We start from the raw sequence: 16846 nt of genomic DNA, 5'->3' as shown, positions 1-16846 counted from the left end.
GGCTTCAAGTAGCCACAGTTAAAACAGGGATGTTGTAGCATAAGAACATGTAAGAGGGGTCCTCCACGTGTGAGCCGTCTTCCCTGAAGAAGTGACTTTCGATCTCAATCTCAAGCCCTCAGGAGTTACTGAGTCAGGGAAAGGTGCAGTGCTCAGGCGGAGGAACTGTGCACGGGCAAAGGCCAGGAGGCCAAGAGTACAGAAGTTGTGCCGAGGGCTGGGGCTGGACGGCGCAGTGTTAGCTGGAGATGAGCAGAGGTGGCAGAGGCTGAGTCATCTAAAATAACTACTCTGTCAGCAATCTGAAGAATGGATTGAAGAATTTAGAGAAGTATCCTCCATTTCTGCTTCAAAATCAGATACACTCATCTGGAAAAAAGTTCCCTGTTGGAAGCTTCAGTTGCTGAATGGACGAAGTTGGGAACCAGGCTCTGGGGAGCTCAGGCGGGCTGAGGCTGTGCCAGCTCCTTGGTCCGCTCACCGTCCCAGCTTGAGCCAGGCCGGCACTCTCTGCATACTCCCTGCATTCTGTGGTCCTACAGTGGCTGCTGCTGGTGGGTGATAAACTATTTCATCAGATGCCATGCAACACACTCATCAATTCTAAAGTTCAGGAAATTCACTTTTGCAATTAATTTCTACCCTAAACTAGAGTTTCTGGAACATTTCCCAGCAACTGCTCCCTTACCTAGTGGTCCTCATTCAGGGTACCTCAACTACCCCTAGACACAGGGAGCACCTTACAATTTAACATGTAAACCAAAAGTGTAGCTAACGTAACTTCACTAGAACAGAAAGCAGCAACTATGAGGTTAAAAAGGAGGTATGAAAATCAGGAAAAGCACCAACACCCAGGCCATTTACCTGGGGGTAAGCATGACCTGAAGGTACATGGTTGCAACAGAAATTACTGGTAAGCTGAATTTACCATTATACTCAGTAGGAGAAAAAATGGTTTACAGTTTAGCTATCTGGAATATTATCTGGAACTTAATTTTTTTTATCTTCACTCAAGGACATTTTTTTCATTGCTTTGAGAGAGGGAGAAACATTGATGCAAGAGAGAAGCATCAATAGTTGCCTCCCATTTGGAACTGGGCTGGGGACCAAACCCACAATCTAGGCTATATGCCCTGATGGAGAATGGAACCTGCAACTTTTTGGTTACATGATGACACTCCAACCAACTGAGCCACACTGGCCAGGACTGGAACTCCTCTTGATCAAAGATGAATAAATGAAGGATTGTTTAATCTACAGTCATCAGGTGAAGGTGCTAATAGTCAAAGTAGTGTGCTATACGTATTATCAACAAAAAACTAATAGATCAATTTAGCACACACACAAGTATGCAACTAACTCTAACCCAACCACAAGAGAACACCAAATGGACTTTAAAAAAAAAAAAACAACTTTATTCCAAAAAGAATTACCAAAAAAAGCATGTTAACTCTGAAACATTTAACAGGTTTCATTTAAACTCACATAGTTGCAAAATTCAAAATATCAAACAAAAACAGCTTTATTGCTTAACCACTTTCAATGAAACTTTTAAAACTGAACATGTAGAGGCTGCCCCACAATTTGGGAGCTGTTTATGCAAATATTTAATATTAAGCTAAAAAAAGCATGAAAAACTAAAAGCCTCAAATTTTAGAATGCCCGTACAAGTCTTTGATATGCACTTATATGCATGGGAAAAGAGATAGCATTTTAATTTAGAAGAAATCAAGTCTCTCTTCAGGAGTGATCCCCTGTCTCGCCTTCATTTTGACTGCATACCCTCCACGCTGCACACTCCATCTGCAGTGAACCAGCACTGGTCAACAGGGCTGGCTTACCCTGAAGCCCTCTAGATCCCACTCCATACGCCCTGTCTACCACCTCCTATTCCCTTACATGTCTGCACAGCTCTCTGAGTATTACCACTGTAATTAAGGAATTTCAGGTCTTCGGTGACTGTAATTGCACAATTCTGTTCGACCACACAGTTCACAATATATGGCAGGGGATAATAAAACTGTAAGGTAAGATAAATATTGACTACTGAGACAAAAGCATCCACCTACTCTCCAACACGAACATGCCACCATACAGAGGTTATGTGTACTCTGTGGTGCAGTCCTGAGGGCGCATGTCGCTCAGTGTGTGTTAATTATGGAATCCGTAACACCGGGCATGAAGCACAGGAGGCACGACCGAAGTGCCCTGTGCTCATGAGCAGTCTGTGTCACATACACAACAGAAAGGGCCATTTTTAAAGCTTTTCAAATGGTTATTCAATCATATTTGTCTTTTCAAAATTGCTGTACTAGTTTACACTGAAGGTAAAAACAATAGTTAGAATCTTATTAACACATTTTGCCTTAAAGTTCAGACAAAGCTGTTAGAGACAAGTCCTGTTGGCAATTTGTCAAATTTAAGAAATCTATATAGCACAACACAAAACCATCCCTGGTAACGTATTTGCAATTTGGTCTTCAAAAGCTGTAAAAACAAAGAAATCCCGAAAAGGTATGAGTTAAAACCATTAAAAATATTTATTGTTTGCAAATGCCACATATTTGAGACAGCAGGAATCAAAGCATCCTCCTTCAAATTCTCACCTCACTTGTATTTCACAGAAGTGCTTTAGAACTTAGATTTCTACCATCTGCATGGAGTGTATAGACAAAAGGAAGCCTGTGGAACCCAAGGCCATGGAGCCCTTTCCCAGGGCCAGGACCTGACCCCAGGCTAACACACCTGCCACACGCTGAGCACCTAGACATGCCCAGTACTCAGGGACACACACATGAGTGAGGGGGCCAGGCACCACAGTACCACTGCCGTTCATTTCTGAAAGAGCCACTTCAAATGCTGAATTGACTATTTGATAGGCCAAAGGATGCTACTCACATTTATTTGGTGACATTGTTTTCGGCAATTTTTACATTTGCACCTTTGTTGCTGAAGTAAACTGCCATTTATAGTACCTTGTCAAACACAGCTGTTGTAAATCTCCTGAGCTTGATTACTGCCTAACAAATACTTGATTATGCTTTCTAATCCTTTTGGTTGGAAGAATGTTTATTTGACCAGCCATACTGTATGTAGAGGTAAACATCTTTTTTTGGACTATCTGCCCAGAAACTGAGTAAACTACCAATTGAGACCTTGATTTTATTTTGGTCAGTAGGTGCACATTTCCATATGCAATTACTCAGAATGACGAAAAACTAGTAATAAGAAACCTACTATGTCAGATGCTGGAAAGCAGTCTTGATCACAGATTTACAGATGTAGGTTTTTAAAAGATAAATGGCTTTTCTAGATGTTTTGTTTTATTAATTATTCAATTGGTACATGAATCATTTTGCCTTGTTTATCTGGAAAAAGTATTTTAAAATCTGATTCCTTTGATAATATAAATTCTTGTGAGGTAAGGCATGAGTAATCAACCTATCCAGCTATTTTATCAACTTCTAGAAATTTAAAATTAACCCTTTAAATATCTTTATTTAGGTCTTCTCCTCTCAAACTGTTTTAGTGATAAAACGGTAAAATTGGGTTCCCAAAATGTAAAAATCCTAAGAGAAGTTTCTATTCCCAAGAGTAAAATTTAAAAAAGAAAAAAAAAAAAAGCAGCTAACACTGTGGGTGAAAGCTATCCTGATTTTTCCCCCTCCCCCAAAACATTTAGAAACCAGAGAAAAATCTGAGATTCCTATTAGACTTCTAAAATAAAATTGTATGGCAGTGGTTTTTTTTGTTTTTGTTTTTGTTTTTTTAAAAAAAAGGAGTTTCAAGAGAATAGAATACTTGAATAAGACAAACTACTATCTAAAGGGGAAAAAATATCCAAAGCTGTTTACTAAGTTGGCAACAATAACTCAAAGAAATTGAGCTAAAGAACCCTGACTGGAGTGGCTCAGTTGGTTGGGCATCATCTTGCAGAGCAAAAGATCACTGGTTCGATTCTGGGTTGGGGCACATCCTTCGGTTACAGGTTTGGTCCCCGTTTGGGGTACATATGAGAGGCAACCAATTGATTTTTCTCTCCATTTCTCCCTCCCTTCCCCTCTCTCTAAAAAAATAAAATCTTTAAAAGAAAGAAACTGAGCTAAAGAGAGTTGGATCTGAATGAAATTAATACAAAAACTTAGGATGAAATGCCTGTAATAAAATTTAAGTCTCCTCATCTTTTGGCTATAAGTGAAATTGACATAGGATGTTTTGGACAGGTTTAAGGTCATATTCAGAACTAAACAGAAAACCCTTAAACCTAGAAAGCAAAATGGGAGCTTTCATTACCTGCTTGAGTCTACCATGTCTGAATAGAAATAGTTTAGATAATGACTATCCCAACAGGTGCTTTGTTTCAAAATCTAATACAGGCAATTTATCATGAAAAAGCCTATGCCTATTCAGCTCTTCTCTCTTGTGCTCCTTTGTCCTCTGGTGTACATGCTTAAGTTTAGCAAAGACTACCCTTTGCAGCTCCTAAGAACACAGAAGCAAGAAATGGAGTAATAAAAGCAAGCCTGAGAATTCAAGGGACCTTAAGAACCTTTTCTCTGGCTGGTGATGGCCGCTTATGTTTCAACAGAGAAGGTTTAAAGACTTTGGGGAAAAAGACCATCTTGGCTATTGGTTTCCTTGTCAAAAGCCATCCATCAGATAAAACAGCTATTAACCAGGAAATCAGCCTATAGTTCTCAGGTAGTAATTAGAATAAAACCCAAAAAACCAAAACCCCAAACCCTTAAATTTTCCTATTGAAGTATTTTATTCTGAATTTGTTGGTGCTTAAGGAAAACAGCTTTGCCCATAATTCACTGTGCCCTGAACTTATGACACCAACTTATATTTTGCCAATTAGGAACAAGGCCAAACAGCTTTCTTCTTTGAAGGTGTAGCCAGTTAATAAATGGCATGTAACTGATGACTTCTTTCATATAACCTTTAACAAGAATTCATAAGTTGCATTGATTATGCCCCAAGAGATGAGGGACCGATGGTAATTCAGATGGGCACCTCTGAAAAGGTTGGTCAGTTTCCTGTCCCGTTCTAACCAGATTTTTTTGAAAACCTTCGGAAAAGACTGAAACTCCCCACCAATCTGAGACTGCATGCGAGTTTTTACAACATTAAGCGGAAAAAACAAGATTCCCAACATGGCACCCAGCAGACCTCCACAGATAAAATCAGTGACCAAATGAGCCCCGTGAGTTGTTGCAGTGGGCAGGTGCTCCTTAATAGGACCCCGAAGGCCAAAGAACAGGACATTGCTGAAGCCATTGCGGAAAAGAACAGGTGTCAAGCCTCGGTAATATTCTCCAATTCCATGGCATTTCAGTGCTTTGAAAGCCTGGTAAGTATTTGTAAATTTGTCATGATGCTTGTGGTCCTGAAGCAATGTCTGAACTCTTTCAAATGGAGTGAAAATTGCTTCTGTTGTCCCTGCAAGTAATGCTGCCATGCTACGGGTTACAAACTCTGGGGTACTGAGATGCTTGCGGAGGAGGCAAGATAAATCCTCATACAGACCAAACATAAGTGCTAGTGTTGTTGTCTTCTGCATTAAAGGGGGAAGGATTCCGCGATACAGGTTTCGAAATCCATCCCTCCTCAACTGAAGCACTGCATCTCTGGTTTTGATTCCATAAAGCTGTTGCCGAAAGAGGACCTTCTGAATGGGGTATGTGATCGCTACATTGTTGAAAGCTGCACAGTAGCCACACAAATAATGTTTCATTTCGCCAACATCTGTAATATGAGGTGATATATCTTGCTTTGAAGATGTTATGATAGGAGACCTCTTTTCATGAGCTTCTGAATCCATCATGTGGCTTAAGATCTTTCTTCTTCATGAAGGATTTTTTTAACCTATAAATAATAAAATGACAGTAGGTAAACCTTTAAATACAGTGTTGTATTTTCAGAGGACCCCCAGAAATCCCCCCTTTTCCAACTACATACTATGTGAAGTTGGATTTTTTGCGTGTACTTCGACCAAAACAACTTAGACTGAATGCAGAAGCACATGAGACCCTACCTATCTTTTTAAGTCAGACATTAAAGAAACTTGCGAAACTCTAAAATACGCTCTTTAATATTTTCTTTTGAAGTTACTTTTCATGAAAATGTGTTTATAGTAACATGAGTTTATCGTTACTATAATGTAAATTGACAAATATTTTTAAATTTTAAGACCACGAGTATTTATCCACATAAAGGCTCTTTGGCATCCACTGTACTTTTTAAGTGTAAAGGGTTCCTGAGACTAAAAAATTGGAGAACCACTGGCCTGGCTCATACAGACTGTCTACATTACATAATAGTATATATCATTATCCTTCTGAAACAAAGTCCTTGATTACTTGATCCTTTATTTCCTGAGAAATAAAATAGCAAGACATGCATTCAATCATTGTGTTCACTAACGCTTACACAGTACCTACTCTGAACTAGGCCCTCTGCTAAGTGCTCATTATTCAAAGACAAGGAACTAACAATTCAACAGGAGACCGCCAAGGTGAACAATGACACCACAGTGTAATATCTTCTATGACAAATGTGCCATGGGAACACAGGTAAGGGACACCAAACAAGCACTTTGAGAAGTGGAGCCTGGGAAAACAGGGTTGAAGAAGGCCTGAAGGCATGTACTCTACACTGTATTACCATGAATTTAATTCTCAAAACAACTCCATAAATATTATTTTCCTAGCTTTACCAATGAAATGACCAACACTCTGCTTTGTCCAAGGTACAGTTAATTACTGGTGGAGCTGGCATCTTGAAATGAAATCTGACACTCTAGGGTTCTTGTTCCTGCTATCATACCTCAGATGGCAATGACTTTGGGAGGTTACCTCGAGACAGACAGCGGCTGTAACAGACCATGCTCAAAACGATTTGAAGCCTAAATATATAGACTGTGGCCACTCGGTAGAACTAAGGCAAAATTCTACCCCTAGAATATACCTGTTTCCTTAAAATGGCAAGATTATTCTCGCCAGTCATCTAAAGCCAACTTTCCCTACAAAAGGATGCATAGTTAGGTCATCCAGAACACTTCCTGTATCTCAGAAATAGTCACAGAAATTACCTTTCGTTGGGAACATGTTAATTTCATATTTTAGATGTATCAGGCTAAATATTTCAAAATTGTTTAAATTCCTCAATAGTAAAACATCACATGTAACTATGACTCAACAAAAAATTAAACAACCCGATTTACAATGAGCAAAGGACTTGAGAAGACATTTCTGCAAAGCAGATACACAAATGATCAACAAGTCTATGAAAAGATGATTGACATCACTGATCAGGGAAATGCAATTCAAAACCACAAAGAAGTATCACCTCATATCCAGTAGTTTAGCCCCTACTAAAAAAAGAAAAGGAAGGGAGGGAAGGGGGAGGGAAAGGGGAAGAGAAAAGAAAAGAATAACAAATATTGGTGGGGATGTAGAGACTTTGGAGCCCTTGTGCAGTTGGTGGGAATGTAAAATGGTGCAACCACTATAGAAAACTGTATGGCGCGCCCTGGCCAGTGTGGCTCCACTGGGCGGAGTTCCGTCCCATGGACCGAAAAGGTTGCAGGTCTGAATCCTGATCAGGGCGCACATCCAGGTGGCAGGGTTTAACGCCCAGCTCTGGCTCGTACAAGGAGGCAATCAACTGATGTTTCTGTTTCTCTTATTCTCCCTTACCCCTTCCTCTCTCTCTAAAGCAGTGAATAAATGTCCTCGAGTGAGGATCAGAAAAAAAAATTATGGTCGTTCTTCCATTCTTCAAAAACATTTAGAATAGAATTACCATATAATCCAGCAATCCCACTTCTGGATATATATTCAAAAAAGAAGGAAATCCTGTCACATGTGGATGGAAACGTGAGGACATTATGCTGAGTAAGATAAGCCAGTCATAAAAGGACAAATAACTATGATTCCACTTCCATGAAGTACCTAAAGCAGTCAAATTCAGAGACAGAAAGTAGAATGGTGATTACCAGGGGCCGGGAAAAAGGGGAACACGGACTTATTGTTTAAAAAATGGTTAGTTTCCGTTCTGCAAGATGAGTGAGTTCTGGAGATCTGTTTTCTAAAAGTGTAAATACATATTACTGAACTGTACAATTAAAATGGGTTAAGATGGTAACTTTTTATGATTTTTACCACACACATGACTACATGTAAGGGTTTCAATAATACATAAATATTGAATAAAAAACCAAAAGAGACTAAGATAGTCCATCTATGTCTTTGACTTATGAAAAAACCCCAAGTTTGTTATGTTTTTTCCTTCCCCATGCCACACGTCACTGTAAACTGCTCAACCTTCTTCCTCGGTGACACGAGCTGAGACAATGCTGAGATGATGCGGTGAAGGGAGGTGAACGACGCGGGCACCGTGACGCAGCGTTCGGCCGCTACGAAGATTTACTGGAACACAAACACTGTGAGACGACGACCGTTACTCTAACAACCGAGGGGGTAAGAGACCAGTGGGAGGGGTAGAGTATACAGCGCGGATACACAGGACAAGGAGAGGACTAGCGTCCTGGGGAGAGAGCATGGGATTTCATCATGCCGCTCAGAATAACCTGCGATTTAAAACTTATGTTTACTTCTTAAATTCTCCATTTAATATTTTCGAATTTTGGTTGACCATGGTAGTCGAAACTGGGAATAAGGGGATCACTGTACTTGAGTTATGTCCTGCCAGAGCATAATACAGATGGGAGACGGATGGGTGACAAATAAGATGGACGATCAGGCCAGGACCTGCTAGGAGAGACCCTCAGGGAGATCCCAAGACCCTCTGACGCTATGTACTATTTTTTTTTTCCTTTCTTATGTGGAACGAATGGAAATAAACTATTTTCCTTAAGTAAGTCACACCAATATCTGTGTGTCCTTTTCCCTGAAGACAGACTACACTAGGAAAATGTAATGCGCGCACATTTTGGCCCAAAGCCACTTTGGCGTTCGAGCTGGCTAGCCCTCACGTTTCTATTAGAAAAGATAAACTTTCCCTCGGATGTGAGGCATTATGACTGGACACCATTTCAGGCCCAAAGTCTGCCTTAAGGAAGGTAATAAAAGGGGTCAGGAAACTTTTCTCCCCACTGAGTCCCTGGTCACACCTACGGCAGTGGTGCCAGGGCTCCAGCCTTTCATGCCCACACCCACGGGCAGCAAAACACTTTGCCCACTGAGGAAACCTCACTTTTGGCAGAGGGCTAGAAGCAGTGGGACCTACACCTAAATGCTGTTCAGCATCGTCATGGATGGGGAATAAAGGGACAATAAAAACTGTCCCCTGGTGTTCTGAAAATTGGTTCCACTATAACTGAAATAATCAAAGTAAGACCTGTCTTAGACAAACTATTTCTGATTTTGGCAGGTATGACAGCAACTCTCGATCATGAGAAGCCAGATTCCTTGGAGTTGGAATCCAAATAAATCAACTGGAGTAGATCCAGTAAAACAACAAATGAATCACTTAGGCAATTATTCATAAAAGAATGTATTTATTTTAGAAAAATTTACACATTAAATTTATGCATTAAAGTACATATTTTAAAAAGATGCTTTTTTTTTTTTAAAGAGAAAAATGGAATTCTCAATCAGTTAAATATATAGACAGCCTCTTCTGCAGGCAAACTGTCCCGGCTCACGTCCTCTGGACCTGCGGCCCGACTAGTGAGACAGCCTCTTCACTAGCCAGCCCGACGCTAGTCACACTGACTCCACTACTCCTCACTCCTGCCAACCTGCCCTTCGTTTTAAAAATACACCAAAAGAACATACTATTAAGTAAAAAAAAAAACCAACACAAAGGGTGTTCAACAATGCATTCTGGAATGTCCTAATAATAGCACAGATACACCAGTGTTTTGAATGGTTGCACAGTATTCTATCAAATAGAGTATATAATTATATATACATGTATTATGTAAGTATATTATAATCTATGTCCTATTTATGATTACTTTTTTTGACTTTCGTTTGGTTTTTTGCTTTTAAACAATGCTGCAATGAGCAGTTCTGTGCCTATACCTTGCTTGGCTGAACCCTCCCAAGTGTATCTGTAGGGTAAATCTTTACAATAGGAGTGCTGGTTCAAAGAGTAATGCATTTTAATTTGATAGCTCCTCCAAACTGCCTGCAGAAAACCTGTGATTTACATTTCCATTAAGTGTATGCCAGTACCAAGCTCCCTACCACTTTCAGCATCAGGTATTATTAAACTGCAATTTCTGCCAAAGTGATGGGTGAAACAAAATGTCATTTTGCCATTTAAAATTTTTGGATAAAATCCAGCATTTTTCATTTTAATTGACTATTTGCATTTCACTATAGATTTTCATGTTATCCATTTTTCTGTATGTACTTTGTTTTTTCTGATTTGTGAAACTTATTTGCATATGAAGAAAAGCAACCCTGTATTAACCAAATTGTGACAAATACTTTCCCCACTTTGTATCATTTTTATGATACTGAGAGTTTTAACTGGATATTAAATCTATTGATCTTAGCTTCTAGGTTTTGCGTCCTTCTTGGAAGGCCTTCATTATTCATTACTCTAAAATTTTAAACAAGTAATCTATGCCTCCTTCCACAACTTTTATGGCTTCAATTATCTGTTCTGTAATCTCTCTGGAATTTCAGTTTAAAAAGTGAGGCAAAGATAAGAGGAGCACAATCTAAATACCCACAGGCACTTTGTACTTATTTCTGCGCTCCATTCTGCTCAACCACTGGCCTACTATTTCTTCCCTTACAGCAACTGCTTTAACCTCCTGAGGCATCGGAACAGATTTCATTACGCAGTAAGGCTTCCCCTTCTACTCTTCTATCAGAATTATCAGCTTTATGGGCTCTTTTACTTTTCCAGATAAAACTTTACAGTATTTTTGTTGTTATTCCTTCCCAAAATCTTCTTGGTATTTTATAGTGAAAATGACTATAAATTTGAAGAACTTTTCCAAAATTGAACCTTACTTTACAATGACATGATGTCTTCCTATTCACTTACATCTTTTTACAAACCTTAGTGGCATTTAGAATTTTTCATATAGATCTTGAATATATCTAGGTATTTTACCTTTTTGGTCACTATTATGAATGGGCTATTTTTTTTCCAATTAATTTTCTAACTGCTTTTTATCTGCATATGAAAAAGGTACCAATTCTTTTATTTTTAAGGTTAGAACCAGCCAACTTACCAAATCTTCTATTTCTCATTGTTTTTGGTGGATCTGCTTTAATTTCCACTACACATAATACGTTTCATGAGTTTTGCCTTCTTTATAACATGTATCTTTCTTTTTTCTACTTTCCTTAACAAAATTAAATTATAGTACTAGTGAACATCCTGATATTTTTCTTGGCATCTGTGGGAACTCTGCTAGGGATTACTGTTAATCATGATACTGGCTTTTGGTTTGAGAAACAGGGAGTTCCTGTCATCTGAGTGTTCAAAATTCAAATCCTAGCAGTTTCAAATTTATATAGCGAAATAAGTTATCATGACACAGAAATGTTCCCACTCTATATTCCCTTGTTTATGGTCTATCCCTTCCCACCTTTAGGGCTGTGCTGTACACATGAAGTGAAGCATGTCTTTTTGGTGCTATAATTTCATCTGACAAATTATGCTAAGAACTATAAAACTTCATTCTGCAATAATTCTAAGAATTTGTATAGTATCTGCAATTATACTGCAAGCTCTGCCCACCTCTGTTTACTAGGAAATTAAGTTCCAAATACAAATGGATTCCATTTTTTCTAATACTAATAACCACCTAAGAATAGGGCCTCTTAGAGAGTTTTCAAACATGGGAAGGGAGTGTACATTACTCCTGTTTTACTAAAGTTCCTCCACCTCCACTCCTTTCCAGAAACACTAAATCCAAAATCTATCTTGAACTTTGATCAAATGCTTTTAGGAAGCAACTGAGATCATCATATGGATCCTGGAAGCAGAGCCAAGTGTTAACATTTAAGAGCTACAGTTAATTGCTTGAGCTCAAATCCTGGCTCCACCATATAGCTACTGTGTGACCTTCAACAAATTACTCAATGTCTCCACAGCTTAGTTTTCTCATTTATAAAATCAGGATGTTACCTACCTCACAGGCCGGTTAATTACTGTAAAGCACCTAGGAGAGGAGTCTGGGACACAACTGGTGTCAACAAGGATAAACTATCATGATTGTTCTTTTCTGATACATTTATTTGGTACATACATTAGCATGTTTGTTTGTAATTACTCTCCCTTGTAATATGGGTATGAATCCTATTTCACCATAGTGAAATAGTCTTTTAACGTATTGCTAAATACCACTGGCTAATATTTTATTTTAAAACTTCACATTATTATTCATAACAAAGTTTTCAATTCCTTACTATCATGTTAAGCACAGGTACCAATGTTCAACTGGCTTGTAAAAGGAATCTTAATGTTTCCATCTTTATGATTTGAACAATTCAATTCTTATCAAAATTATCTTTTCCTTCAAAGTTAAAAAAATGCACCTGTAGAAGGGGAATATAGCCAGTAATACATTGTGGTAAGTTTGCACAGTGACAAGTGATTACTAGACTTACTGAGGGGACCACACTGTAGTGTTAAGGTATGTAAATGTTGAATATTGTGCACCTGAAAGTAATATAACATTGTATACCAACTATACTTACAGAACAAAACAAAACAAATTCACCTGTAACACCATCTGGGCCTGGTGTTTTGAGGAATGGTAGCTTTTTGATAACATTCTCAATTTCCTCCATTGTTAGTGGTCTGTTAGGTTCCCTTTTCTGGAGTCAATTTTGATAGCTGGATGTCCTTTAAAAGAAAATTCTGGTTTATTTATATAGTCTTATAAAGCACTTGCTATTTTTTTTTTAAATACATCTAATCTTATGTACTTATAGTGTTCCTTGAGCAGGGTAGTCAGTTTATCTAGTTTACATTCTTCCTTTCTGGGCAAAGAACCAGCATTTCCCAATTTTAAGATTTTTCAGTTTTTAAATGTTTTTCCTCTTGATCATCACTTTTCTGCTGCTTTGTCTACGTTTATTTTTATTTATTCTTTGATTCATAATTTTAGTGTTTAAGGCTATACGTTTTTCTTTCAGCAAAACTGTTCTTACTTTCTAAGATATTCTGTGGGGAATTTTGGTCTGATGGACATCTTGCCATTTGTAGCATCTTCTGTCTCTTTGCGATAGTGGCTTTGATTTGGGATGACTGTATATGCACCCTTTTCCAGAGTCTAAGCCTGTTTGGGCTTGTGTGTGGTATCACATGCTTTATTTTATTTATGCTCAGAAGAGCATCTTTCTCACGACCCACAGGAAAGATCCAAAAAGAACGGAACCTGACATTTCACAACTGTCCTTCAGTCTCAAAGGTTCAGCGACAAATATACCCTCCACAAGCTCACCTTCATTTTTGGGAGGACAAAGCAAATGTGGGAATCCAAATTCACCAAGTCCATTGCTAAGTTTTTGGCAAAAACTGGGCACCAGTCATGGATGCATATGAGCATAAATACCCAGGCTCTATGACATTCTCACCCCTCCCCCGAGTAAAATAGCCAATTCTAAAATTAGCCATCTTTCTGCTGGATCATTCTGAATTACAGGGAAAGGGGGAAAGAAACTGAGAACTTTAAATGGATAGAGTAAAAAAAAAAAGTCAAAAATGTCCATTTTGGTCTGAAATTTTAGTCCATTCTGGATAAACAGAATAGTCTAGCACAGATATGAGAAGGAGAAATTCTTATCCTCTCCTTGGTCTGCTGATAGCGTTGTTTTGCCTGTTTTTCTGGAAAAGCATTTTTGCTAAAAGCTATAGACTTCCTCCTTTATATCTAGCAATACTTTAACTTTATATAGTATAGCACTGTGCCATGCATTTGAAGACTCAGTTTTTAAAAATTGTTAACCTGTTGCTGACTTTGTTGTCATTTCTGTTTCAACAGCTGTTTCCCTTAATTCAGGATTCGACTTCTTATGTATGACAGTTTGCTTTCACACACCATTTTTGTGGGTGGGTATATATATCTGACTTTAGAGAACTAGAAAAAAACAAACAGTTTTTTACCTTTTTTAAAAAACAGACCTTCTGACTGTTAAATTTTGTGCTCTTAACCCATTAAAGAAGATAATGTCGTTTTTAGTTAAAAAAAAAACAAAAAACACAAACTTTTATAGATGCTTAAGAAGTTTGCCAGAATATAGCCTGATAATTATTAATCATTTAACCTTATATCCTTATTTCTTCCTGTTTCAGCTGATTTACCTGAGTTTAAAAACTCTTATTAATACTGTACTACAAGTAGCAAAGAAATGCTTGATATCTATTTAATGCTTTGTTTTCTTCAGTTTAAGAACTAAACATTATCAACAAAAACATTCAGATTAACATCCATATGATTACACAATAACACACTGATAATTTATGAATGAAAAAATTTCATTAGTGCATATTGAACACAACATATTTTAAATTCTAACATTGCTACCTACAAGCTGTTTAACAATGTATGTTCCCTGATAACAGACCAAGTTATTTGTGTGCCCGAACAACACTATTTTGCCTATGTTCATTTTTAATTCTTACTGGAATGGTACTAGCATTACTTTCCAAAATTTTGCAATTAAACTTATTTCATTCAGTTTGTAATGGCTCCTAGTAATAACGAGGTTGTTATTAAACAGAAGTTAGCCACTGTACTGACCACTGTATTGAAATATTGTAAGAAATTTTAAGAATAGCATTGTACATTTAGAGCTTCAGTTTAAAAAAAAAAAAAAAAAAAAGAGCCTGGACACAGGAAAGAGGAATGTAACAAAACCCAGACTTCACAGACTTAATGCTTTCCCTCTAGTTTCATCCTATATACCAGGAGGGTATGAATAGGTTCTTAATTTAGCAATAGGAGGAAGGATAATGTGCATAGTATTCTGGGGAAATAAAATTTAAAATTTTGTATGTTTATTTATATTATGAACATGGCTAAATTTCTTTGCTAAATTGGTCTCATTTTAAATTCTTTAACATGGATAATTTTTTTTTTTTTTTACTATTTATTGCAAAATTCATTTACCATAGCTTTACACTCCCTAAAACACAACCTATCTCAACATTAGGAAGCTGACTTTCAAGCAACTGCAAGTGTCAAACTTTCCTGCATTAAGAAAACAGTGCAAAGTCTAAATATTCACTGTAATTTACAGCCCAAAGAGATAAACAGGACGCAGATGTGATCCCAGCACAAAGGTCTTTGTGCAAAACTGGGGAGAAGGCGACTATAATTCTCAAAGGATGTGAACTCGGGTTAATCCAAGGTCTGACTCAGCAGTCAGAACAAGATCAACCTGGGTTCTAGTCCTAGTTACGACACTCTTATTATTATAAATACAAAGCAATTTCTGCAATTTAAAAACCCACTTTTCTGGGCTTACTACCAAAGGACAGACAAGTCCACTCCTCTCTAACAGCTTGTGATATTTTCCCTCAGATGCACTAAAGGTGACTCCAAAGTGCCTAACCTTTGCTCTGGAGCCACTAGGGGACGTGACCAGTCCTTGCACCTTTTAATTTTACGGAATCCTTTCAAAGCAAGGGCAGAGGATGCTCAAAGTGGCAAGGTCACTAGCCTTATTTTAAGTGCTTCGCAGCTTACAGGTAGAGAAACAGAAGGTGTGAATTAAGACCAGCTGTGTACAGCTGTGAGGGGAAAAACACAAATTATGCCGCAAGGGTAACTGTAGCTGAGACATCGACATACTCCATCTAGCTAAGCTTAATACCAAATAATAGGGACAGAGGTTTACAATTAACTATACCGTCCTCCCTTCCACATCCTCCCCCCCAAAAGCACGTACACTGAGTCTCGCACAACGCGAAGCAACATGGTGTCGCAGAATAAGCATTGTCTGGCTGTGTGGCTGAACTTACCTCTCTGCAAGGCGTCCATTTGGCCAATCTGCGAGAAGAGGACGGGCAGAGGAGGCGAGGGAGTTGGACAGGATTGCCCCTTCCGTCTCCGACGTTCAATGGAGTCTGCGGTCCGGAATCCCAAACCCCGCGGGGCGGGGGCCCTCCCGCCTTCCCAGCACCGCCCTTCTCCCAGGGCACAGGCAGAGCCCGGCCACAACCCGCCCTGCAGCTGGAGCGCGCTGCAAGGCACCTCCGGCCCCGGGCGCGCCCGAAAGAACGCAGAGCCTCCTTCTTGCGCGGGAAAAGCTCGCTCCGGCGGCTAGGCGCCGTCCCGGGCCCAGCGAAGCCCCTGGACAGGCGGGGACGCCGGGAGGCGCGAACCTCGGGGGCGGAGAATTGAACCCGCGTCCTGGGGGCGCAGTAGGAGCACGCTAAGGGACGCGGCCGGGCGGCCTCCTCAAGCCCTCCTCCGTGCGCCCACGCCCTCCACACCGAGGCTGGGGGAAACCCCGTGCCTCCCTCTTCCGTTCTTCTCGCACTCACCCATAGCCTCGAACGCCCAGCTCCAAGCCTGATAGCCGCCAGCCGGCGGAACGGCGAGCTGCCGAGCCCGCGCAGGCGCAGACCTTGACCGACCCCCGGTTAGCGGGGCGTAGCGTGACGCGCTTGCGCCGTCAGAGCTCTATCACGTGAGGGAGGCACCGCCGCCACCACGCCCCTCCTTTAAAATCGCAAGAATCAGGAGATGCCGACCACATCCTGGAGCAAGTTGGCCGCTGCAGGACAGGTAGAGAGGGTCACCCATTACACCCAATGTCGTCAGGCATTGGGCCTTCGTAAGTTAAATCAGTAACCTTGGCACCGTACGGTGGCCTTGCCGTGCCACAAACAGCCAACG

General features: G+C 39.6%; 1 protein-coding gene across 3 annotated transcripts; it reads right to left on the bottom strand.

The window, feature by feature from the left end:
* Positions 1-1661: 1661 nt before the first annotated feature.
* SLC25A51 (solute carrier family 25 member 51) lies at positions 1662-16614 on the bottom strand. 3 transcript variants are annotated; one of them, XM_054584637.1, is made up of 4 exons: positions 16492-16612; positions 15967-15994; positions 12719-12843; positions 1662-5868 (listed from the first exon to the last, which is right to left on the bottom strand). In XM_054584637.1, exon 4 carries the CDS (start codon positions 5825-5827, stop codon positions 4934-4936), a length of 894 nt encoding a protein of 297 aa, XP_054440612.1. In that variant the 5' UTR covers positions 5828-5868; positions 12719-12843; positions 15967-15994; positions 16492-16612; the 3' UTR covers positions 1662-4933. The 3 variants fall into 3 exon arrangements, with proteins under 3 accessions (XP_054440612.1, XP_054440613.1, XP_054440614.1); XM_054584638.1 differs by lacking the exon at positions 15967-15994; XM_054584639.1 differs by lacking the exons at positions 12719-12843; positions 15967-15994 and having other exon boundaries at positions 16492-16614.
* Between the last annotated feature and the right edge of the window lie 232 nt (positions 16615-16846).

This window comes from Pteronotus mesoamericanus, unplaced genomic scaffold, assembly GCF_021234165.1.
Source record: "Pteronotus mesoamericanus isolate MK-2021 breed Mesoamerican mustached bat unplaced genomic scaffold, CSHL_Meso_final contig_78, whole genome shotgun sequence".
Classification (NCBI taxonomy): domain Eukaryota; kingdom Metazoa; phylum Chordata; class Mammalia; order Chiroptera; family Mormoopidae; genus Pteronotus; species Pteronotus mesoamericanus.
The sequence above is the reverse complement of the archived record's forward strand: the minus strand, read 5'-3'. Positions and strand labels throughout refer to the sequence as shown.